The sequence below is a fragment of the Balaenoptera musculus genome, chromosome 5 (genome assembly GCF_009873245.2).
Source record: "Balaenoptera musculus isolate JJ_BM4_2016_0621 chromosome 5, mBalMus1.pri.v3, whole genome shotgun sequence".
Lineage (NCBI taxonomy): Eukaryota > Metazoa > Chordata > Mammalia > Artiodactyla > Balaenopteridae > Balaenoptera > Balaenoptera musculus.
Genome location: NC_045789.1, coordinates 78,867,604 through 78,895,187, shown reverse-complemented (window position 1 = coordinate 78,895,187; position 27,584 = coordinate 78,867,604). Strand labels below are relative to the sequence as shown.

The 27,584-nt window shown below is 34.3% G+C and overlaps 1 protein-coding gene across 1 annotated transcript in view; it reads left to right on the top strand.

Annotated features, from left to right (window-relative positions):
* Positions 1-27,584, top strand: part of DTHD1 (death domain containing 1) — a 72,317-nt gene that overhangs the window by 9,851 nt on the left and 34,882 nt on the right. The window contains exons 5-8 of the mRNA XM_036853210.1: positions 946-1,190; positions 16,112-16,276; positions 17,980-18,269; positions 25,312-25,556. Of these exons, the coding sequence (XP_036709105.1) occupies positions 946-1,190; positions 16,112-16,276; positions 17,980-18,269; positions 25,312-25,556 (945 nt within the window). The remainder of the gene's footprint in view (positions 1-945; positions 1,191-16,111; positions 16,277-17,979; positions 18,270-25,311; positions 25,557-27,584) is intronic.

Sequence of the window (27,584 nt, the reverse complement as noted above, 5' to 3'; positions counted from 1 at the left end):
GACCTTACAGTGTCATCATTGATATAGTGATGATTTGGAGCATATTAAAGCTCATTCCAAAATAAATCCCTGCCTTATTTTAAAGATTTTTCTAGCTAATTTTTTGTGTTGTTTTATTTATGATATTTGTTGACAAAAACAAATGTTGAGTATCTATGATAGAATTAATGCCAGACATTGGGACTTCTGTATGATTCAAGATTTCCACCTGAGAGGATGGTTAAAAGAGAGGCTAATCAATTAAAATACTTATGATTGTAAATATTTGGTTATATTTAATTATTAAACAGTCCTTTTCTGGGATGAGAATTTAATACATACAAACATTATTTACAAAGTGTACAATGACGTATCAATGTACATTTTAGAAGACATAGTTCCTCAATATTTCCTTCTAGCCTAACTCTCCCTCATGCTCTCCTAATTTCTCCCAGTTGTACCATAAGTGGTAAGCAAAGAAGAAAAGTTAGGAAGAAATCATATTATACACAATTTATTCATGAATATTTTCCATAAACTTTGAAATTTTGGAATCATGCTAGCTATTTTTATCAGCCATTCTTATGTGAGAGGAAACAGATAAATATAGTCTTGTTTTTCTAGTTTCTGAAGATCACTTGATCTAACAATAGTTCTAATTAGAAATTATATAAAATGTCTATTTTGTTTTCTAGGTCATTTTTTTTGCCTACAATTAAGAGTGTTTCTCAGTTATTTATAACATAGAGCAAGGAACCTAGATTTCAGAAAGACTTTGTAAAAAGAAGACCAAATCCGTGATCTTTTATAAATTAATATAGTGTAGATTCCAACCAACAATGTAGAGAAAAATGTATAAAACTATGTTCTATTAAATTTTCAGGAAATTGACTTAGAAATGTGCTGATACTTTGTATCTTCTGCTATTAAAATATAGGAATATACATCTATTTTTTCTTTGTATAGGTCCAACCAATTGACCCATCTCTGGTGGCATATTTAAAAACTCAGAAAGATACTTCCTACTCAGTACTATCCACAAGCCCTCTGATTCATGTTCAGCACCCATCAACACATCTTTTCCAGAAGCCAATCACTGTATTCCTACCTTGTTCTCCACACCCTGATAAAAAAAATCTTCGGTCTGAGATAGATCATAAAAGAACAGCTAGTGCCACAACAAACAGAATCATACCTTTATACCTCAACTGGTGAGTTAGACCCTAATGTCTCTAGTTGACTTGATGGTAAACAAAGAAACTTAAATGATTAAAAGTGTAATCAGATGTATTTAAATATCAGTATTGAAATATGATGAAATATTTTTAATATGGAAATAAAATATTGTGGATCCAGAAGGGTAATGATTTTAGCTGTAACGGGTCCACAAGTATGCTATGTGAAAAGATTGACACAAAAGAGATAAAATTAATCCTTGTTTTCAAAAAATTTATGATATGGTTAAACACAAAGATGTGATATGATGATTGTAATTTCTATGTTTAAGAGCGTTCCGTTGATGTGGGAAAAGATTAACCTGATCTTTTTAAAAATAAATTAAATTTGAGTCTATATTTGCCATATAGGCAGTTTCCTTTCTCTCCTAATTTTTATAATTAAAAAAGATCCCCACAAATAAGACTAATATACATATTGAGTTACCAGCCAGAAATGAAATCAGAAATGAAATGCTAACAACAAATAGGATACACTGAATAATAGTAACCCTGATCTTATTTTCTGTCTTTTCATTTAATACTTAACTTTTTTTTCCTAATAAGAAAGGTAGAAGGGAACCTTTCTATTCTTTGGTTCTGAAGGGAAATTTCTTTTCTTTGAAAAAACATCAGAGGGAGAAACAAGTTCAGAAAGAAATAAAAACTATTATTAATCGAGAAGTTACTATTTGCCAGGTTCCTTATGTACAATCTCCCCACCACCCTACCTTCAGTTTATCAGTGAGAAGTCTGAAACTCAATGAGATTAAGAACTTGTACAGTTATCCCCAGGTTCCACATCTGAGGATTCAACCTACTGTGGGTTGATAATATTTTTTAAAAATTCTAGCAAGTTCCTGAAAGCAAAACTTGAATTTGCCATGCACTGGCAACTATTTATATACCATTTACATTGTATTAAGTATTGTAAGTAATCTTGAGATGATTAAAGTATATGGGAAGATGTGTGTAGGTTATATGCAAAGACTACACCATTTTACATAAGAGACTTGAGCATCCACAGATTTTGGTACCTCTGGGGGTCCTAGAATCAATCTTTTGCATCTGGATACCAAGGAAGGACTGTACGTGAGAAGTGTGCAAGCTTGGTCTGGACTCAACATAACCCTATTCCTAATCATGACTCTACGTAGCCATCATTTATTTAGTTTGAGGCTGCAAGACTAGAAATCGAGAAGTGGATTATTTGCTCTTTACCACTGTTTCTAATTTAGGAAACTGACAATAGTAGAACATTGGGTTGTGGCTAGGAGACGAAGTTAAACTTTCCCTAGTATTAGGTAAGTGAGAGACAACATAGAAATATAGATACGATCCATTTGTACCTGCTTTTGCTTCTTGGGATATATATGTATCTCCCAATTTGCACTGAGTTAATCCATGTTCCTGTATATCATGGTAAGGTAAGATTTAAAACCAGAAATATCCTGGAGCTTCCTATTTAAATGTATTAGTCTAACAGATTAAGACATTCTCTTTCAAAAGCCCCTAAAATATATAGATATATGTACTTCATATACATATACATTTTATATGTATATATACATATATATATTAAAGATGAGAGCTTTACTCTAAAAATTGATTCTGACTGGTAACCTATTGCTAGAATCTAGTATTTCTACTGTCTATAGAGTAGATTGCAAAGGATTAATAAAAATAATTTGTACCTGACATGTACTTTACATCATAAAACAAAGCAGCTCTATTTGACAGAAAGATAATAGAAAACCAATTTGCCTGCCCCTGATTGTTGATCCCATAGTCTATATATACCAATGAGAATAAAAATGTATCCCTGTAATACACAGATATCATTTGTGGAAGTGACTAGATCAGTGTTTCTTTGCCTCTCCTTTGCTGTATTTCCATATCCCTCAGAAACAACAGGGCAGAATGTGGAGAGAAATTAGAGGCAGTGTATTGCATTGTCAAAAATGAAATTGCCAAAAGTATAGGGATAATGGCAGAGGCGATAAGATCCCTAAAAGATATGCATGCTGAGTGTGGCACATTTTCATACACTTAGTCGACTCAAAGCATTGGAAATCCAGTCAGCACAGATAGGAGAAGGTTACACCTTCGTCCAGAGAAATTATACTCAGTAAAAATGACTAGACACTGAAAATTGGTTTAGAAATTATGCACATGGATCTGCCCTCTAGATCTAAGAAAGAGATTCAAACAGCAACCAAATTGAAAGTTGGCAGAAAAATATTCATTCAAGAATAAGAAAAAGCCCAAGTCCTCCATGATGTCTTAAGGAAAAAAAATCAATACCAATCAGTACCAAGACTTCAAAAGAAGAACAAAAATAACAAAAAACAAACTATAGAAATAAGGAAAGAGAATATCATCCTGACATTTCACAGTAATTTGAATAATGAGAATTACAGTTACCTGGAGGATTTTATAGAAATCTATTTTGTAAGTTTAAGTAGTATTCAATAAACAAAATTTCTAAGAAACAGAAAGCCATCAGGATAGACCAGGAAAAGAATGAAGAACAACAGGATGAGATACAAAGATAAAAAGCTCAGATGAAAAGTCACCAAGCTATGATAAGGACTCATCTGAAGTGATGTAACCTAATAATTATAAGTACCATTGAAAGAGACCAAAACAATCATACAAGAAACAACAATCAAAGGCATGGAAATGTGATTTTCTGATGTTGATTAAAACCTTGAGTTAGAAAGTGTTGATTTCAAAATTTACGAAAAAAACCCCTATACTTAGATAAAACATGGCAAATTGAAATGTACATTTAAATAAAACGTAATTCTATAAGCATCCATTCAGCACAAACAGATTAAGAAGGAATAAAATCAGTCTAGCCCTAGGCTCATTCTTTGCAGCATGAAATATCAAGGAAAAATGGACTAAAGCCATCAAAGATTTGAAGGGAAGATGTTGTGGAATTAGGGTTTTCACCTAACAAACAAGTTTTTCTTTTTTTTTTTTAATACAAGGGCTCACGAAATGTACTACTCACTGGTTCTTAACGAAATAAATAGATAAAATTAATGAGCTAAGGATAAAATAAAATTTAAGAGATCAAGAATAGGAGAGTAATTCTTATTTTCAAATATCTGGCATTGAATATAAATAATATAAAAGCAAAAGAAAAAGTAAAAATTCATATGGCAAAGTGGCAACAGAAAGAAAACAAGAAAACAGCATGGTGACATTAAAGAGAAAATATTATATAAATAAAATCATCAGTTAAATAAATATAAATGGGTTAAACATAATTTATTCTGTTGTCCACCTTAATCTTAAATATTTTTAATACTTTATATGCTGTATTTGCAGAGGTTTCCTTAGATTTATTATATATTTTACCAATTTTACTGTCAATTGTTTAAGCTGTTCATTTTATTAATTAAAATTCTCATTTCTAAAAGGCTATTGCTATGTTTTAAAGGTCTTAAGAAAACTTTTTCCAAGGTACTCCGTTTTTTCATTATGCTTCCTATTTCTTCTTTTATTCCTTTAATCATTATAAACACTTTTTTTTTTAAGTTTCATTCAGATTATTCTATCACCTATGAGCATGATATTAACTATGTTATCTATTACCATGGTTAATCTAGTAAACTATCATACTAATTCCATTCTATGACTCTTAGCCTTAGAAATTCATTTCTGAGTATTGATTATAATTTTTGATCAGATCAGCTTTTCTTCTCCCCTTCCCTTCCACCCAGAGCAGCTTCTGTGTGCTTCTTTGTTGCTTTCTTGAGCTAGCGTTCAAAGGGATTTTGGTTGTTTTTGTTGTTTCTCATTTCATAGCCAGTGCTGCCCTTTGGGGATTCCAGTTTTTTGACTGAGTTAGTTCCAGCTGACAGCTGGAGGCTGTATCTAATGTGCCTGAGTACACGTTAGACTCTAGACCGCACACATCTGGTGTGTGTGCATGGTTGGTTGGGGAGAGCAGGCTGATGAGGGTGGGAGGATTCATAGAATCAGTCCCTCATGTTCCCAAGGGAGGAAAGAGGATTCTAGCTTTTTGAGATTTTTTTTCCCAGATCTAGGGGATTTTCTTTCCAGCTTTTGAGTTCCTCCAGCTTGTGTGTGTGTGTGTGTGTGTGTGTGTGACATTTCATCCAGCATTCTAAGATTGCCATTTGTCATCAATTCAACTAGCCAGTGTCAATTTCTTTTGTCTTCTCAATTTCTTTGCCTTAGTACATGATCTCTTCGCTTTTTCTACCATGTTTAGCTGAAGAACTCTCATTTATTCTATAAGTTGAAGCTCAGCTCTTTCCTTATCTGTCAAGACAGTCTCTGATCTCCAGGAGGGATTGACCACTCCTCTCTTTGTGCCAGCCCTATTCTTTTGTACATCCTAAATCACACCATAGTGTTATTAAATTCCCTTTTCCATTTATCATCATTCAGCATAATTATAACATAGTCAGTGCTACGTTGAATTAGGTGAATTAAATAAATTAATGAGTAAATTTGTGGAAAAGTAAATTGTGTCATTAATTTTCTATACTTTCTGACAATACTAAATTGATAAGTTATAATATGCTCTGTTGCTATTAGTGCTAGACATGGGTGGTGCATTTTCCCCATCCAGTGTAGCATAAAGCAATTAAATGAGAACCTATATGAACTATTTATTTAACATTCTTTCATCAAAGGGTGAAAGCCAGTTGAACATTTTCTGTGGAAATAGAAACACAATGAAGCAATCCACACCTCAGAAGATAAAAAAGATAAAAACAATTTGAGGCCAAAACATAGTTTGAATATAAAGAATAAAAGGTCTTTGTTGCAGTTCATTCCTTCATGTGTGAATGATTTCTGGGGAAAAGATGAGAGTTATTTAATTATGAGCCAGAAAAGATTTCTTGACAGTAATGAAAGGAGAAATTAATTTATTAAATGGAAACTTATTCCATATTATGCAAGAAATATTTTAGAGAGTTAGATGGGAAATTTTTTGCATGAAAAATGCCATTTCTATATAATGCTATTGGTTTTAAGATCATCTTATTAAAATGTAATATGTGAGTCATACACAAGAATATTTGTACAATATATGCATTATATTGCAAAAAATAATAAAATGGCGAAACTGGTAAAGCTACCACATAACTTAAGAAATTAGATATTATCAATACAATTACATCTTCTTACTTATCTCTCCCCATCCCATCCCTTACCTCGCTACCCTAATTGCTCTTCATCTTCACCAAAGTTAACCACTACTAGGAAATTATGAATCATTCCTTTGCTTTTATTTTTTAGTTTTATCAATATATTTTTATTCATCACTATACAATACCTTGTTTGGTTTTGTTTGTGCTTACCGTTTGTAAAAATGGTACCCTAATGTGTATAGTCTTATAGTCTTGCTTTACCATTTATAATTGTGTAAAGTTCATTTTCACTTCTATATAATATTCTATTGAATAACTTAGTATTTTATTTATCAGTGTTCTTACTGATGGACATTTGGGTAGTTTCAATTTTTTTGCTAAAACGAATAGTACTATTATGATTATTCTTCACTCAAAGTGTATTTGTGTAAGCACTTCTTTAGAGTATCTACCTAGAAGTCATGTTCAGTCATAGGGTAGGCACATGTACAATTTTACAAGTTTTACGAACTGGTAGAACTAAATTTCATGCTCCCACTATTGCTTTTTATCTTTTCTAGCCTTGTATATTGTCAGATTTTGTAATTTGGAAAATTTAATAGGTGTAAAATGGATCTCATGTGGTTTTAATCTGCAATGCTCTGATTACAATGAAGGTGACACCTTTCATAATGGCTTTTGTTAGACATTTGTGTTTTCTTATATATGAGGTATCTTAATTTCTTTGCTCATTTTTGAACTTTTTACGTTGATTTGTAGGATTGTTTATGGTCTCAATGTTAATCCTTTGTCAGTTTGTGGCCTGTATTTTTATATTTATGTGACAGATTTATCATGTTTTTCTTTAATGATCAGTGCTTTTTGCTCAGTCCTAAAATACTTATATCTCCTAAATTATAAAAATGGTCCTCTTTATTATCTTATAATTTTAAAGGTTTGAATTTCAAGTAAGTCTTTGATCCATCTGAAATTGACTTTTATATACAGTGTGAGGTAGGAATTCTTTTTTTCCCATGTGGATAACATTTTACCAGCATGATTTATTGAACGATTCTTTCTTTCTCTAACATTCTGCAAAGTCTCCTCTGTCACATAACAAGTTTCTTCTTCTGAGCTGTCCCATTGGTCAGTCTTTTTACATAGTTCTGAGCCAATCTAACACCGTCATAGTTATTAAGGCTTTATAATTAAAAAGTCAATATCTGATAGGTAAGCCATATCATATTCTTTTTATTCAGGAGAATTTTTGTTTCTGTTTTTCTTGAAACTTTCCCATTCATATAAAATAGAATCAGTTCGTTAAGGTCCGCAAGAACAAACTCTGGGATTTTGCTAGTAATTTCCTCTGATGTATGGGTCAATTTGGAGAAAAATGACATCTTTAGCATATTAAGTCTTTAAATCTGTTACCTATAATGTATGCTTCAATTTGTGTAGTTTTATAATGTCTTTCAATGAAGTGTTATCAAAGTCCCACATATGTACTACACACACTTTGCTAGGCTTATTCCTAGATACCTTATAATTTTAACTGCTATTATAAATGGTATGCAAAATTTTTGTTTTCTCATATAAATATATATATATGAATGCATTAGATTTTTCTACAGTGGTATTGAAGCCAGCCGCCTTTCTAAACCTTCTCATTATTTCTAATATTTGTTTTTGAGAATTCCTTCAAGTTTTCTATGTAAACTCTTGCATCAACTTGAAGCAATGAAAGTTTTGATTTTCCTTCCAGTCAGCATGTTTATGTATTTAATCCATTTTGAGTTAATTTTTGCATGTGGTGTGAGATAAGTCCAATTTCATTCTGCATATGAATATCCAGTTTTCCCCAAACCATTTATTGAATAGGGTAGCCTTTCCCCATTGTGTGTTCTTGGTATTCTTGTAGAAAATCAGTTGGCTATAGATGTGTGGATTTATTTCTAGGCTCTCGATTCTGTTCCATTGGTCTTTATGTCTGTTTTTATGCCAGTACCATACTGTTGTTACTGTAGCTTTGTGATATATTTTGAAATCAGGACATATGATGCCCCCAGCTTTGTTCTTACTCAAGATTGCTTACTCAGGGTCTTTTTTGGTTCTATATGAATTTTAGAAAATTTTTTTCAATTTCTATAAAGAGCACCATTGGGATTTTGATAGGGATTGTATTGAATCTATAGATCACCTTGGGTAGTATTGAATATTAATTCTTCTAATCCATGAGCATTTGTTTGTGTATTGTTTTTCTTGAAATAGAATTTTGCTGTGTGTTTCAGTTATCTATTTCTTCATATCAAACTATTCCAAACAACAGCCATTTTACTAGTTCTCCTGATTCTGTGGGTTGTTTGGGGTCTCAGTTGGATTGTTCTTTGGTTTATCTTGCTTAGGGTCTGTTATGCATTGCAGTAAGATGGTGCTGAGGCTGGGAAGTCCAAGATGGGTTTATTCACATGTCTGGAGCCCTGGCAGTGGTGGCTGGAAGCCTAGAATCCGCTGGTATGCTGAAATGGCTGGGCCTCGTTCTCTCTCCAGGTAGTCTCAGGGTCTCTTTCTTTCCACCTGACTTCTCCTTATGGCCTCTTTCTGTCATGGGCTCTTTCCAGAAGAATAGCTGGACTACTGACATGGAGAATCAGGGCTTTCAAAAGTACAAAAGCAGACGCTGCCAGGCTTTCTTAATTTTTAAGCCTGGGGTTATCAGATCACCATTTCTGAAATATTCTATTGATTGAAGCCAGTCTCAGAACTGTCTCTAGTTCATTGTGGGAGAGTGCTACACAGTGGCATGAATATTGAGAGGTATGGTTAGTATCTTTGGAGACCAGCTACCGATCTGGCTTAAGATCCTTGATTTATATTGATTTTTTCCTCATTTCTTTGGGGATATTATGCCACTGTTCATGGACTTTATTATCGATGCCATGAAGATCTCAGTGAATTTTATTTTCATAACTTTTTGGGTGATCTGCTTTATCTTGCTGGCTGCTTTTAATATCTTTTCTTTGTACTTGGATTTCTGAATTTTTCTATGATGTATCTAGATGTAAATTTTAAACACTTTTTCTGAATACATTATTCTTTCTGAATAAGTGGATTTACATCTTTTTTTTAGATTTTTTTTTTAAATTAATTAATTTATTTATTTTTGGCTGTGTTGGGTCTTCGCCTCTGTGTGAGGGCTTTCTCTAGTTGTGGCAAGTGGGGGCCACTCTTCATCGTGGTGCGCGGGCCTCTCACTATCGCGGCCTCTCTTGTTGCGGAGCACAGGCTCCAGACGCGCAGGCTCAGTAGTTGTGGCTCACGGGCCCAGTTGCTCCGCGGCATGTGGGATCTTCCCAGACCAGGGCTCGAACCCATGTGCCCTGCATTGGCAGGCGGATTCTCAACCACTGCGCCACCAGGGAAGCCCTTTTTTTTAGATTTAAAAAATAAATTTTATTGCTTTTAGACCTTCGTTTAACTACTTATTCATTTGTGTTTTTGAAGGACTTTATTTACTTATGTAAATGAAAGATTTTTAAAAATTCTATAGTGCTTTACAATTTTAAAAAGTTTCACACACATGATTTCATATAATCCCATAATAACCCTTTTTTCCCCTACCCCTACTTTGTCCCTCCCCCCTTCCCTCTCCCCACTGGTTTCTTCTCTATATCCGTTAGTCTGCTTCTTTTTTGTTTTATTCACTAGTTTGTTTTTTTTTTTTAGATTCCACATATAAGTGCTATCATACAGCATTTTCACATTTCTGAAAAATTCTTATATGTTTTTTAATCAAATATTGCCTCACCTCCATTTTATGTACTCCATTCTTCTGGATTTCCAATGAGATGTATATTAGGCCATATCTTTCTAAATTCCATATTTCTTTTCTTCTCTTTAACATTTTCCATATTCCTGTCTCTGTATACTATATTCTGTATAATTTTTTCACATTTCAGTTCAATTGCCACAAATATTGTATACTTTAAAATGTACTTTTAATCTATCATTGACTTTTTGTTTTCAGCAATTATATTTTTTATATCTTAAGGTTCTATTTAGCTCATATTCAGATTTCCCTCATCATTCTCGATAGTCTCTTGCTGACTGCTTATTTTTATGATACTGTCCTTTATCTTATTAAACTTTTCATATATAGTTGTTTTTTCATTCTGTAACTACTAATTCTGATACCTGCAGTTTTTGAGGGTGTTGCCTGTTACTTCTGCTGGCTGTCATTCATGGTATTCATCTCTTTATATGTTTGGGGACTTTTGTTTGTGATTATGTATATATGAGATTTCTGCAGGTGTAAATGGAGCTGCTTTCCTCCAGATGCTATTTATTTGTCTATGCTGAGAACCAGGTGCTACTTACCTGGGACTACTTCAACCTCTTTGAGAGTCTTGGTCAAGTTCTCAAGTTCACCTTTTATGGTGAGGATCTCAAGGATCACAGCTCCTTGTTTTGCTCACTTGATTATCAGTTACAGTTTTATTCTCCTGTATCTAAGTTATTGGAAAGGAATTTGTCCTCATAGTAATCCCATAATTCCTGGCTGTTTGCCTCCTGATATTCGACCCTGGCTTCACAGATGTTTTGGAGGGGAATTTGGGACATTCCCTTAAGATTCCTCCTGCTTATTGCAAGCCAAAAAAAAAAAAAAAAAAAAAAAATTAGAAAGCATATTTATCAGGATTTAGTTGTTTAGCCTTAGGGAGATAGAGAACTTAGATTACTTAGTGTCAATTTGTTATTTATAATCTTGTGTCTTGTATATTTAATTTATAATATTTAAAAGATTCCACCTAAAAAAGTCATTTTAATTATTTACTTTTTAGTTTTACTGAGGTATAATTAACAAAGAAAATTGTAAGATATTTAAAGCATACATCATGGAGATTTTATATATGGATACACTGCAAAGATTCCTCCCATCTAGCTAATTTACACATTCATCACCTCACATATTAATCTTTTTAAAAAATTTTTGGTGAGAACATTTAAATTCTACTCTCTTCTCTTAGCAAATTTCAACTATATAACAGTGTTATCAACTATAATCACCATGTTTTACATTAAGAAATGGTAATTTTATAAAAAGTAAAACCACACACACCATATTTGTCTTTGTACTGATCAGCCAGTACTATGTTGTCAACACAGGTTAATCTCATTTAATAGAATGAAATGATTTCAGCAAAATTTTGAGGTAAGTGCTTACTGAGCAAATATGATTTTTCATATTTATTAAATTTGGAGGTAGTATACTAGAAATATTTTTAATTTATTATATACTTTTGTACTTAAGAATGTATAATGTTACCTGTGGATTGGAAAGCCAAGTGAGGAAGAATTTAATTTAATTTCCAAATCAAAAAGAAACTATTACTCAGAATAGCCAACAGAATATTGAAGGAGAAGACCACATTGGAGGACTGACACTACCTGGCTTCAAGACTTACTATAAAGCTACGGTAATCAAGACAGTGTGGTATTGATGACAAAAGAATAGACACATAGATCAATGGAACAGAATAAAGAGTCCATAAATAGATCCACATAAATATAGTCAACTGATCTTTGACAAAGGAGAAAAGGCAATACAATGGAGCAAAGACAGTGGAACAAGTGAACATCCACATGCAAAAAAAAAAAAAAAGAATCTATACACAAATCTTATACCCTTCACAAAAGTTAACTCAAAGTAGAATGTAGACATAAATGTAAAACAGAAAACTATAAAACTCCTAGAAGATAACATAGATGAAAATCTAAATGATCTTGGGTATGGCAATGACTTTTTAGATACAACATCAAAGGCATAGTCCATGAAAGAAATAATTGATATGCTGGACTTCATAAAATTAGAAACTTCTGCTCCGGGAAAGACAATGTCAAGAGAATGAGAAGGTGAGCCACAAACTGGGAGAAAATATTTGCAAAAGACGTATCTGATAAAGGACGCTTATCCAAAATTTACAAAGAACTCCTAAGACTTGACAATAAAAAAACAAAGACCTGATTCAAAAATAGGCCAAAAACCTTAACAGATACCTCACCAAAGAAGATGTACAGTTGGCAGATAAGCATTTGAAAAGATGATCCACATCATATGTCATCAGTGAGATGGATTAGTGGTTTAGACTATATTTTTAGTCAGTTTTAGGTTCATAGCAAAATTGAGAGGAAGGTACAGAGATCCTATTTACAAAGCAGAAATAGAGACACAGATGTAGAGCACAAATGTATGGATACCAAGGGGGAAGGGGGTGTGGGATGAATTGGGAGATTTGGATTGACATGTATACACTACTGATACCATGTATAAAATAGATAACTAATGAGAGCCTACTCTATAGCACAGGGAACTCTACTGAATGCTCTGTGGTGACCTAAATGGGAAAGAAATCCAAAAAAGAGGGGATATATGTATACATACAGCTGATTCACTTTGCTGTACAGTAGAAACTAACACAACATTGTAAAGCAACTATACTCCAGTAAAAATTTTAAAAATATATAGTCTAAAAAACAAGAAAAGAAACTATCCTTGAAAAGTTCCCTGTAATGTCTATTTCTACTTGCAGAGACAAAATATTGAGGTACCTTGGAACAATCTTTTTTATCTCAGGGAAAAATCTTAATTGTGTGGCACTATGGCCTGTACCTGGGAATGATGCATCAGGACACTCTTAGACTTGAAAAAGGCAGCCTGGGGAAGACACTTGCTGGTTTGTTTATCCTGCTATTTTATTTCTGGATAATTATACCAGAAATTCTGGAAATTATATTTTCTATCCTGGTGGATCTAAAGGAGCTTCCGTGTTCTTCAATGTCCCTGTTCATTATATTTGAATATTTGACCCCAAATGGGCCAATCATAATTCCCTTAATGCCTGGAATTTTGGACATTGAAAGAGCCTTGAACTCAAGAAATAGCAAAGTCAGTTATTCTTGAATAAACAAGTTGATTTAATAAAGGTTGATTATGTTTTACGGAACTATTAGTACATCAAAATGTCATCTTTTGTGGAGTATAATCAAGGGCTATTCACTACCTGGCAATACTAGTTGTCAAAGTTTGCTAATAGTATGTATTTAAAAAAAGGTGTTTAGTTGCAGTGCTATTAAGAACAGCTGGGATAAATAAGGATGTCACTAAATTTTTTAATTTCAATATGTGCTGTATCTATTATCATATTAAAGTCTAAATTTTAAGTGATAGATGTGCTAACTAACCTAACTGTGGTAATAATTTTCAATATATACAAGTATCAAATCATCACATTGTATATGCAAGTATCAAACCATCACATTGTACATATTAAACTTGCACAAAGTTACATGTCAATTATATCTCAACTGTAAAAAAAATAGTTTAAATTTGACCTTAATATGATTAAGGACTTTTTTGATTTTAAGTGACAGAAAAACAAACCCAAAGTTCTTAAGAAAAAAGGAATTCTTTGGTCCACATAAATTACAAATCTGGGATATTTTTATTGTAATATTTCTCTTGGACCAGGAAAAACCCAGTCTCTCTTCTCTTTCTGCTTCCTCTGTGCCACTTCCATCCTCTAACGTGCTTATTCCTCATGCTGGTAATATTGCTATGTCTTCAAAACTCCAAGTTCAGTAGAAAAGAGGAAACTTCTTTTCCCCATGAGTATACATAAAAGCCCTGGCTCTTATTCTTACTCCAAATCTGTCACAAACCCATCACTGTACAGATCACTAAAACCAAAAGGAAGATGTGCTGTACAAGGCAGGCTAGCCTAGTTTATGGCATGGTAACACAAACCTGATTCATCAAAGACAGGCTTGGTCGTCTCACTCCTAGACTTAAGCTGAAGGGCAACCACTGTTTGGTTGCTGTCATGTTGGCAGAAGAAAGAGCTTTGGATAGACCCACACTAGTAATTAAATGCTTAGCCTGGAAATGACAAAATGACATTGTTCACTATTCATTAACGAGAACAAGTCACATGGCCCCACTCAACCATAGGGGACAAGGAAGTGAAACTCTATCATGTGCTCAGAATGGTAGGGGGAAATTGGGTATTTTGAAAACAGCACTGATGAATGCCAAATGTACGAATTGGCTCAGGTCATACACCCACCTAGACCTGGGAGTAGGGTCAGCCCCACCGCAGCTGAAAACATGTAGGTTTTCACAGAAAACAGACTATTATTAGGAAAAAAGTAGGAGTTATTATCAGAAAAAAAAATTTATTACACATAATTAAGTCAATTTCTAGTAAATGACCAAAGTTCTGGATTCAGTATGAGTATATCTTCCTGTGTTAATCGATTATTAACTTCCAAGTGTTAAAAATTTTACCGTATTTGTGTTTATAAACCAAAAGCCAAAAACTGTTATATTTTCCCCTATCTTCTTGATTTTAATCTGGTTGATCAACACAGTCTAAAGTTTTCAAAGTAGACATTTTAAATCTAGTTCAGTTCCTAATTTATGATTTATAGGACAGCTCAACCTGTGAAACTAAAATGGTTTTAAACCCGTAACTAATCCTATTCACAAATAAAGATGTGGGATTCACACTTACATCTTCATTCTTTAGTACCTAGCTAGAATGGTTCTGTCCCCCTTGTGGGTTTTAGCATCATTAGACCAGGTTTTGTTTTCCTTTTTCCAGCAAGATATTCAGTATCAAGTATTTTTCTTTCTGTAGCTTTGAGGAACAGATACCCATTTAAGTGAATTTAAGAAGAGTTTATTGTAAGGCTACAATAGGTACTCTCTGCTTTCTCTAAACTCTTTTTCCATCTCTAAAACTACCCTAATTCTTTCACCTTGGTTTTTTTCCTTTTCTCTCTTAGCATCTGCTCTGTTTTTCCTTTCTTAATAATCTCTCTGCTTATTCATATTCATAGCCCAGGGCACTACAGCCAAAGGACAATAAGTTACAATCTCTGGGCCTTTTTCTTAGTCAAATTTCAAAGAAAGAAATCAAATTGGCTGGGTGTTAGAAGTTGATCTACTGTTAGCGAAATCAGCTCTGGTTGGGGGAAAGTATCACATAGTATATACAGCTGCCTCTTTTAAGGCTTTGGGGTGGGGCAGGTTAGCAAGGAGAATTGTACAAGTAAGCTAATTAGCCACGTCTGCTGTAGGAATTAGGATGAGAATATCAATACCATTTATCCTTACTACAATTTTAAGTGCTTTACAAATTTTAACTCATTTAATCCTATGAGGTGGATGGTATTATTATACTCATATTATAGATAAGAAGACTGAAATATAGGGAGGTAAATAACTTGTTCATGGTCATACAGTTAATAAGAGGCAGAGCCACTCAGAATTTGGAAGTAGGCAGTATTGCTCCAGAGTCTATGGTTGCTGTACCACGAGACTTGGCTATCCTAAAGCATCAGTTTACATCAGTGAATTTATTGACTTGGGATATTCCCTTAACTCTTTTGCCAGTAGTAAAATGTTTCTCATTCTCCAAAGCTCATCTTCAATACTAGCATTTTCACTTTGCAAGCTTTCCTGAACACCTTCCTTCTGCTGTTAAACCACTCTGTACATTCTCTTCATTACCACACAGATCACCTTGTCCTGTGATTGTTTAATACTGTAACACTGTGAGCTTCTGTCGAGCAAGGGCAATATATATCTTATCTTTGTGTTCCTGGTTCACAGCATAATTACTGGCACATACCATATACTTAATGAATTGTTATTTGATTATTCACTTAATGAAATAATGAATGCATTAAATATGATTTATGCTCCACAAATTTTACCAATTTCTCTTCTGCTTCTGGATATAGGACAAAAAGCACTTCCATAAGAAAACCTGGGAACAATGCTTGTGAATCTTTGAAATTATTGGGATTCAGAAGCCGAGATAGTGGTTGGTTTGTGCTTGATGGTGTCGTGGTGAGAACCGTGCAAAGTGGCTTGATATCATTTGAATTGTGTGAACATTTAGAGAGGTAATACAACAGTAAACAATAACTATTGATGATATTATATCCTGATGGTTCATAATTGATGTTTACAGAAGTAGAATCATAGGATTAGACTTTTTATTCCTCAAATAGAAATATGAATAGTCCTTTAGGGTGTGCTTAAAATGCAAACTAGGCCTGACAAGAATACGCTATCTGTAATTTCATTCATGATAGTTTAATAGGTGTTGTTGGAAAGCACTCTTAACTTAAATTTATTTTTACAGCTTTCTTCTAACTCCAAAATAGTTTTAAAATAGCACCTTCATTTCTGAAATTCCATGGAGATAGTAATTAACCATTCATATCATGCTTATCTCCTATGTATATATAAACTGAATTTGTTATTCCAGTGTCCTCATTTTGCTTTCTCATTTCCATGTTTTCTAGACAGCTCATTATGAGAAGAGTTAGACATGTTAAGGTTCCTGAGAAGTAGACACTCATAAAGAGAGGGCAATCACATGTCCAAAGATAGCCTTTATCTCATAAAGGAAGCGCTTACATCTATAATTGTCTTGGGTCAGTTCCCTAGAAAAAGAGTCTAAGATGAGAATGCAAGTGATTCTTTGAGAGAGGGCTCCCAGGGGACTCCTGTAGAGTGATGAAAGAAAGCAGGGAGGGTAAGGGAAGAAGTGGGAGAAACTATGGCTTGAGCTGAAGTTTTACCTCAGCCTGATACCTCAGGGGAGCTCTGAAGTGTGAGTACCAAGGAGGCTGGCTTTACACTCTTGCATCAGTTAGTCTTTGTCTGTGGATGTGGGGCTGTTCTGGGGGAGGGGGCTCTTGTAGAGCAATTTTCTGGAGAACAGTTGGGCAACGGGTGGGTCAGACCAGGAAGAGGGATTTGAATTAGTTTGCTAGGCTGCCATCATAAAGTATTACAAACTCAGTGGCTTAAACAACAGAAATGTATTGTCTCACATTTCTGGATGCTAGAAGTCCAAAATCAAGGTGTTAGCAAGGTTTATTCCTCTGAGGACTCTGAGGGATCTGTCCCAGGCCTCTTTCCTTGGCTTATAGATGGCTCATTTTGTGTTCACATGGCATTCTCTCTGTATGCGTATTTGTGTGCAAATTTCTTTTTTTATGACACCAGTCATACTGGATTAGGGTGTACTCTAATGACCTCACACTGATTTGATTACCTCTGTAAAGACCATATCTTCAAATAAGGTTGCATTCTGAGGTGCTGGGGATTTGGCCTCCAACACAGGACTTGGGTGAAGGGGACGCAATTCAACCCATACAGCGTCCACCATAACAACTCTTATCACACAGTGACAGAGATGAATATTTCAATCCTCACTTAATAATGACATATATTTTTTGTCCTATTGATAGTAAACAGATTATCTCGATCATCTTTCTCTTTTTGAAGTAATACTCTTTGGTAATGCTAGTTAAAATATAATTTAAAATATGCTGCCATATTTAGAGCTAAGCTGGGGCTGGATGACTTCTTTGTTTATGGGCATCTGTTTTAGAACTTGATTTGTTTAAGCTGGTTTCCTGACTGCCAAGAGTTTCATTCAAGTCATTTATGAATTTAATCAATTAGTCATCAGAATGCTTGATTTTTAAAGGAGGTTTGGTTAATAATGGCTTTTGGGGGGTGTTATTAGTTATTCTTGATATTTTTGAAACTGGCTCTTTCCCTCAGGTTACTCCTTCTTTCTTCCACGCAGGTTTATAGTGCTTCAACCATCTTCCATTGTGGACAATAGCTATTTGGTTTCTTTTGTGAAGTCTTTGGAGGAAGCCATGCTCAGCACCACTGTTTGCATTGTACTTTATCACCAGAAAGACAACCCACATAGAATCATTATTTTAGTGGTGCCTTCTAAAGATTTACATCAGGTGCTTAGGAACTTGCACTTGGAAGCGTGTAGTGGTCCTCCAGAGCCATCTCGCCATTTCCAAGTGAAAGAAGGAGAACAACTCCTTTTAAGGTTTACTGGAAACATATTTGCTTCAAGTAAGTATCAAGAAATCTTTTTGCATATGCTATGGGCTATCAGCCACAAGCTTCAGAAGGAGTCCACTAAGCATGTTTTACTAAGGAAATCTTCAAAGAACTGAGAGGAAGCTTTGGAAAAGAAGGAAGAGAAAAAGGACTTATTTACTTCTTTCTTTCCAGTCTGTTTCTTCTCTTTTTAGGGCATGCACATTCCTTAATGGGCAGACCCTAAGTGACACTTTTAGAAATAGTCTTCTCCATAATTTGTATAGCTGAGTTCAAGCTAGGATCATCTCTTTCCTACACCAGTGTTGTTGCCTCCTAAATATTCCTCTGTTTTCACTATTAGCCATGTGAAATGGAATGTATCAATATTTCCATAGAGTAATAACAGTGATCTTTTAAAAATATAAGTCATGCTTTATTACTCCCCTGATTAAAACTTTGTAATTACCTCCTATTCCACTTTAAATAATACCCAAACTCTATGTTGTCCTACAGAGAATCTAACGTGGGGTCAGTGGACCCCCAAGAGATGTGTGGATAGACTATATTCCAGCATAACTGTCTTATTTATAATTCCAGTTATTCTATTTTATATATTTAAAAGACTATGCTGGGAAGGAATCAATAAGCTTCACCAAAGTCAAAAAGGGACCATGGCACAAAAGTGGTTAAGAACCTTAGATCCAGATGACATACCCTGCTTACCTCTTATCTTTATATTTATCTAGTGATCTTTTATTTCCATTATAAATCTTACCACAACTTGAAATTACTTTACTTATTTATTTGTTTATATACTTTTCATTCCTATATTTATGTTCTTCACTGGAATGTAAATTCCATTAGGGCAGTGACTGTGTCTTTCTTGCTGTGTACCCTTGAGCCTAGAATAGTGCCTGGTATATCAAGGGCTTTCAATAAATATGTAGTGAATGAATGAATATATGATGATGCTGAGAAAGACAAACAGGGTGAGTGACTATGAAAGGTGGCAGGAGATGTGGGAGAAGTGAGGGGATGGGTGAGACAGAAGAGATAAAAGGAGAGAAAGAGAAAAGGAAGAAAAAGAAGAACACAGAGAGAAAACAACTGTGTGAGAGAAGAGAGAAAAAGAGCTTTGGGGGAGTTGTCATCACAGCCATTTCTTTTGTATTGATTCAACCCTTTTTCCTTTCTAACTCCTTTCCTTGAGGCAGAATAATATCGAACAGTGTGCATGTAAAGATGAGGTGTGGGGGAAATTCAGGAATGGGTTTTGTGGGAATTTCTGGCCCAGGAGTCCTGTGATAGACTTGACTTGAAGTAAGAGTCTCTGTTTACTTATAAATTAATATAGATCTCATTGATTTTTAAATGGTGCCTATTTTCTCTCTAATTCTGGAAATTACTCTAAGCTCCACTGGCTCTTTGCTCTCTGTGGCTTCAAAAACGATGTGGCTTAAAGCTGAAGCTGACCTTTTTTTTTTGGTATCTCAGCAATAAGTGAGATTCAAAGTGTCCCAATTTGAAGTATGTCTTCCACTTTCACATGCAGAGTCTCAGCCATCTGAGCCAGCTGATGGGACCTATGGAGTGAGTGACAGAATGTCAGAAAAAGGGGAAGGGAAAGGAGAGGAGGAGAGGAAGGAAGGGTGGAAGATATCCCTTCCTACTTGGCTTCTGGAGTAGAAACTACGCTAGGATAATCCCTGTAAGAAGAGAGTCAAAACCTGGAAGTGTCCCACCCAAACTAGTGATGCAAATGACTTCCTGTAGTACTTGGGACAGCAGCTGTGTTTACCTCCTGCTCCAAACAGGACAGAGTTACTGTGCTTCTCAAAGGCAATGGTTGAGTGTACTATTGCCTATAATGGGGAATAGGGAGTATATGCTAAAATAAGAGTGCCTGGAGACAGGCAGCATGTGTGCGGTCCCTCCATATAGGAATGAAGAAGAACTCCTCTTCACTCAAAGAAAATGAGTCAGTCAGGATGCCAGGATCCTTTCTCCTTTGCCTTTTCTAGAGACTTATGGCCAGATCTGGAGCTTCACTGGATTTTCTCCATCTAAGAGGAACAAGACCCTCAGTAAAGAATTGATACTTCATCCTTCCATCAGGGCCTGTGGTAGCCTCTGTGAATCTCAGATACAAACTGCCAGAGGTTGTCTGCCTGGAGGTCCTCCCCTCAATCCATCTCCACCCTCTTCTCCAGTCATCTCTTACTGTATTTTCCTATCTCATTTATAATGATCACGTTTGGAGAAACTTTTCCTATCTTTCCTGATTACATCTGTTCTTATTTTACTTATTCAGATCCTTGTGTAATTCTCTTAGTGGACATTGTCATAGATATAATCTTCTGTTTATTTTTTAATTGTTTGATCAATGTCAGTGTCTCTGACTACAGTGCCATGAAAGGAGGGCCTGTTTTATTGGTGGGCCTGCTTTATTTTAGGGAGGTGCCTAAAAGCTAGAAGAAGTATTTGTTTGAAGAATGAAGTCAAAAGCTTTGGAACAAACTTAACATTATAGTATTATGTGATTAAAAGTATTTAAAACTTTAATTAATAAATTTAGATGACTGCCCTCTGAGAAATATCAAAATCTCTATATTCCTTATATAGAATACAGATGATTCTTTTGACTGAGGACCTTGGGACATGGAGATAATTTCTACTTCTAAGAGAAAATAAACTAGGTGTTCCTTTGGTTTTTATATTGGCCTTTGGCATTCTTCTGGACACAGCTAGAATCTGCTTTCTCTCTCTAGGTTAGAGCTGTTGATTCAGCACTTAAGCTTTCTATTGCATCACATCTAAGCCCCTAGTGCTCAGAAAATTCATAAAGTGTTAGGAAACAGGCAGACAGAATTTTATATAATGACACCTTGGCACCACTCATAACATCGAGTAATGCCCCGAAGAGGTCTGTGTGTGTCCAAGTTGCCCCAAATACCCTTTGGCCCAGAGAAATAGTTTTCCCAGACACACGTGTTAGAATGTTAGAATGACCTTCCTTTTACTCATTTAACAAAGATTCCCTGTCCTTATGTACATTATATTTTACTGGAGAGACACAGAGAAGAAGCAAATAAATAATAAAATGTACAGCTTAATGAGGTGGAAAGTTCCTTACAGAAGAATAAAGGAAAGGAAATAGAAAGTCTCAGAGAGAGTGGAAGATTTGCAATTTTAAATAGACTCGTCAGAGAAAGTGCCATTTCAGCAGAGACTTGGAGAGAGCAAGCCATGATCCTATCTCAGGAGAATTTGTCCCAGGCAGAGCAAGAAGGCTGGGATCGCTGGATGAGAGGGAGGGGAGGAGAGTTAGAGGAGATGAGGTAGGTACTGGTCATGCCTTGAAGGCCATTTCAAGGACTTTTCCTTTTATTCTAAATGAAGTGGGGAGCCAAGATGGATTTTCAACAGGGGTGTCACATGATCTGGGTCAGATTATATCTGTGTTGAGATTAGATGGTATAAGGCAAGTGTAGCATCAGGGAGACAGGTTAATGAGCCATTACAATGAATCAAGCAAGGGATGATGGAGCCTTAGAGGCAAAGGTATTAGAAATTGTTTCTGGTATTTTCGCCATAAGCATCTTTGCCATATACATCTTTGCCGCAAGCATTTTTACTGCATAACTAATTAGCCATAAGGCAATTTTGCCATAAAAGGTATAATGGCAAAAAATAAAAGAGGGACATTTAAAAGCACATAATGAAACATGAAAAATGAATAACAAAATTATAAAGACTTTACTGCGAAACAAAATATTTAAATACAATTAAAATATGTGTAGATTCATGACAATGCTGCACAGATAACTGATTTTATTTTGTGTGTTGTACCTAAGCGCTTGTCTTCCAAGTCTTTTGTTCATAGTATTTTATACACTTTTTTTTACTTGTTTATTCATCTTTCTGTTTGGCATTGCACTTTTTCTTATTCACTAAAACTTCATCCTTCACTGAAAGAGGTATCCGTTTCCACATACTAGGATGCGTATTTGTAACTGAGCTTTGTGTTGCATTGCAAAACCTTCTACACTGTTTGTCCTTTGCATATTGTCACATGTCTGTTGACAGATGTTCCAAAGTTCTATGGGAAATGTGGTTTCAACCCTGGGCCTGCCAGGCTCTCAGTCTCAGCCTTTCTCCCCCAGTGTAGTGTGTTTCGAAATAAGAAACCAATTCTTGGGGTAAAACATCGTCATCTGTCATGATTTTTTTGTTGCATATGTCAAACCAAACTGTTAACCAGTTATTTTATCTTTTACGCAAAATTGCCTTATGGCCAGATAGTTATATAGCAAAAATGTGCTGGAAAAAAGGCTTGTGGCAAAGATGTCTACAGCAAAGATGCTTATGGTGAAAGTACCTAGAACTGGTGGAGATGTGTTAGGACACAGAAATATCCTGAACCAGTGGTTCTCATGAGAGTCTTCTGCTGTGTTGGTAGCATGTCACTTCTTCATGTGACTTTTCTAAGCAAAAGCATATAGGTCTATGTTTGTACTTCCTATGTCTTCAATGAAAAATGTTCCAATATGCATTATTGAGAAGAAAATACATTGCTATAAGAAATATCTAGTAACTCACAAAATATAAATAAATAAATAAATAAATAAATAAATAAATAAATAAATAAATAAATAAATTCTTTAGTTCTTTAAATGGCAAATATTTATTGTATAGCTCCTATCCTACTATCCCTACTAGGAACTATGTACATAATATGTTGACGAGAAAGAGGGTCTCAAAATGTCAACTAATGATTGCTTTCATAATTTTGGTATGTAATGAATGACTTTTGGTTTTACTTCTCTAAATATGCCAGAGTGGGAGAAAAAAATAAAATAATGCAATTTCTTTGTGCTATTTGTTCTTTTTTTGGTTCTGTTTTTTTCTGTGACAAAGGGTCTTCAAAATATAGTGTTACATCTTAGCAACAGTGAAACTGCAACTTAAGTCTACATAATACTTTCTATGATAACACTAAGATCATGCTATTTATTACTAGAGATCCTCAATAATTTCATCCTTATTTCATATATAAATGTGATTCTTAGAGATTTACATTACAAATCTTTATTTTTTTAAATTAACTGGCAATACGAGGTAGATAAGTTTTAGAAATAGGTAGAACCAATGTGACTACGCCTCATCCTCCAATCTTTATATACTTATATACATTATCCCTTATGAGTAATTGTATACCTGGCAGGGAGTATCGTTCAAGGAGTGGAAGGAGAAATTTACTAAATTATATTCTGTTGGGACAAAAGTAGCAACATTTTTCTTGGTAGTAGTCTAGTGGCATGGAAGTAGAAGTTTGCTAAGTGTTCCCACAGTGATCTAGAAACTCTTATTTACTATTTACTAGATGACATTTCAGTGACTCCAACTAATTTATCTTTTTTTTCTTTTTCCCTTTCTTTTTTTTTCTTACCAGAATGAAACTTTTAAAGCAAACCCTGGCTAGTCATGCCTGTCCTAGGATGTCCTAGGAATCTGTTTTGTTCAAGGAGCCAGGTTGCCTCTAAAATGTAGACTTATGCAAAGGGACATACTCCTATACCTTCCATAACCTGGAGTTTTTCTAATTCTAGATTTAATTGTGCTTTAGAAATTCATCAAAATGACCTCTAGCAGTCACAACAAGGAGAAAAGCATTAGTGTCATCTACACCTCTCACAGAATGCAAGAGGGAAAGCTTCCCATGAGAGAAAGAGAGAGAAAGAGAAAGCTCTGGGCAGTCAACTTTCAGGCCTCTGAGAGCAGCAGAAAGTTACAACTTAGATATAAAAGCTTCATATTGACAGTTCTTTAAAAAATTTAAGTGGGTTGTTTTTTGTCATACAAATTCAAAACAATGTAAGAATGCTTCTTCGTTCTTCTCATTTGCTGTCATTGCTATTATTTACTGAGCCTTTATTATGTGCCAGGCCCTGTGCCAATCATTCTATACATACTACCTCATTTCATTCCCAGAACAATCCTAGGAGGTAAGTTTTTATTTCTCGTTTTAAAGGTAAGGAAGTTAAGGCTCCAAGAAGTTCAGAGATGTGCAAGAACTGGATAAATATTACGGCGTAGGTAAATATTAGAGGCTGAACATGGATCTAGATCTTTATGTCAGAAACATATTATAACCACTACATTACAGCTTACTTTTAAATTTTGCTAAGGGTAATGCACACTTGCTTTATGAATATCGTAGTGTCTGTTTTACTCTTTCAATGAGAAGGTGAAATATCCTGACTGTCATGGTAAAACCCCCAAGAGTGAAATGTTATGTTCACTAAAGCTCCATTATTTTCAGTGGACAGTTGAGAAGACTTTTACATATGCTTGTTTGGGGAGAATTCACCAGGTTTTCAGTAACTATTAAATCTAGAAACTATTCCATTTGGCAGTTCTAGGACAGCACTGTATTTCTGCATGGTGAAAATGTTTTATATATGTACTCTCCCATATGGTAGCTACTAGACAGATGTGGCTATTGAACATTTGAAATGTGGTTAGAGCGCCTAAGGAATTGAAATTTTGATCTTAATTAGTTTTAACTTTAATTTTAAAAGCCACATTTTGCTAGTGGCTACCGTATAGGAGAACACAGTTCTAGAATGTCTGTTGTGAGGTCGTGATAGTGTGCAACGTGATATGAATAGTTAAGGGAAAGGAAAAATATCATTCTTAAAAAGTAAAAATAATTTTCTAAGTAGAGAAAGAGATGAGTATTTCCAATGGTTTCTTGCTGTAGCAAAATGGAATAGAAAAAGAAAATCAGATTGATGATGACCCCCACAAATGCATAAAAAAAGAAAAAGAAAATCAAAGATTATTAGATCTAGAAGCAGCTAGAGAGCACCTGGTCCAAGTGTAGATGAGAATCATTTTAGTAATTTATACAGTCTCAGCCTAGTGCTGCTTTATTAGGTTATGTTTTGACAAGAGGTATTGACACAAAAAAGACAAATTTTTTAAAATGAATGATTATTTGGATTTTTAAAAAATAAGTAAAAAAAGTGGTATATATTAATAGTAACAAATGCATTTTACTTCTATTTAGGCAATGGGAAGGATTATGGAAAAGACTACAAGCTTATTTTTCATTTACAAAGGAAACCTAGACTGGAACTCCAAATCAAAGAGGTGGATGAATTTGGAAACTATAGCTGCCCTCATTATAAGGGTACCATTGTAGTTTATAAAGTACCTAAAGAAAAGATAGTCCACAACTTGGATCAATCTCTTGTACTTAACGAAAACAATGATCAGTTGCCAATTTGCAAATTACCATTGAAATTGCCAAAGGTGAGTAATTTTACTTCCCTAATTACTGTATTTTGTTAATTCTCTATAATTCTCTACCAAATTCAATATTGCATACATATGGATACTTATGGTTGAAAGGAAAGATAGGAATAATGTTGATAAGGAAGGATAAGCTACAAGAGTGATAGAATGCATGTCAGGATTTCTACTTTCTTCCATATCAACTTTGTAATAGGAACAATTCAAGTTGGTCTGGTCCTGACAGTATGTTGTTAATGACTATTGAAAAAATGTCATTCATTTTCTGTAACTGATTCTGAGTAACTGAAAAAAATCATTTATAAAAACATTGAATACCTTTCAGAACACAACAATTTTAGAAAAATCATGTGGTGACAAGGAAAATGACATCAAAATATTTTCAGTGAGACTTACCAAATCCTGCACGTTTGTTTTAAGAGTTAATTACTCTTTCATTTCTGATTTTGTTTATTTGAGTTCTTTTTTTTTTTCTTTTTGGTTAGTCTAGTTAAAGTTTTGTTAATTTTGTTTATCTTTTCAAAGAACCAACTCTTAGTTTCATTGATCATTTATACTGTCTTTTCAGACTCTATTTCATTTATTTCCACTCTAATCTTTATTATTTCCTTCCTCGATTAAATTTGGACTTTTTTGTTCTTCTTTTTCTAGTTCTTTCAGGTGTAAAGTTAGCTTATTTGCAATTTTTCTTGTTTCTTGAAGTAAGCCTGTATCGTCATGAACTTTCCTCTTAGAACTGCTTTAGCATAGATGTTGGTATGTCCTGTTTCTGTTTTCATTTGTCTATGTAGTTTTTGATTTTGTCTTCAAATTCCTAATGACTCATTGCTTATTCAGTAGCATGTTGATTAATCTCCACATTTTTGTGATTTTCTCAGTTTCTTCTTATAGTTGATTACTAGTTTCATGTCACTGTTGTTTGGAGAAGATGCTTGACAGGATTACAATCTCCTTGAATTTATGGAGACTTATTTTGTGACCTAACACGTGACCTATTTGGAGAATGGTCCACATGCACTTGAGAAAAATGTGTATTCTGCTGCTTTTAGATGGAATATTCTTTCTCTATATATATCTATTAGGTTCATTTGGTTTAATGTGTTGTTTAAAGTTGATGTTTGCTTATTAGTTTTCTGTATGGATGATCTATCATTGATGTAAGTGGAATATTAAAGCCCCTTATTATTACTGTATTGTTGTCAATTTCTCCCTTTAGGTCAGTTAATATTTGCTTTATTTATTTTGGTGCTCCTATACTGTCTGCATATATATTTATAAATGTTACATCTAGAGGAGAAGTTACAACTGATACCACAAAAATAAAAAAGATCATAAGAAATTACTACAAACAATTATATACCAACAAATTAGGCAACCTACAAGAAATGGATAAATTCCTAGAAACAAGAAAATCTTCTAAGACTCAGTCATGAAGAAATAGAAAATCTGAATAGACTGATTTCTTGTTAGGAGATTGAAACAATGATCAAAAACTTCCCAGCAAACAAAAGTCCAGGACCAGACAGTTTCATGGATGAATTCTAACAAACATTCAAAAGAATATTTACTATCTATCCTTCTCAAACTCTTCCAAAATATTGAAAAGGAGAGAACGCTTCCAAAAGTTTTTTATGAAGCCAATATTACCCTGATACCAAAACCAAACAAGGACGCCACGAAAAAGAGAAAATTACAGGCCAATATCCTTGATGAACGTAGATGCAAAAATCCTCAACAAGATGTTAGCAAAGTGAATCCAACAATACATTAAAAGAATCATACACCAGGATCAAGTGGGATTTATCCCAGGGATGCAAGGATAGTTCAACATCTCCAAATCAATCAATGTGTTATACCACATTAACAAAATAAAGGATAAGAATCGTATGATCATCTCAATAGAAGCAGAAAAAAATTTTGACAAAATTCAACATCCATTTATAATAAAAATTATCAACAAAGCAGGTATAGAGAAAAGTTACCTCAACATAATAAATGCCATACATGACAAGCCTACAGCAAACATCA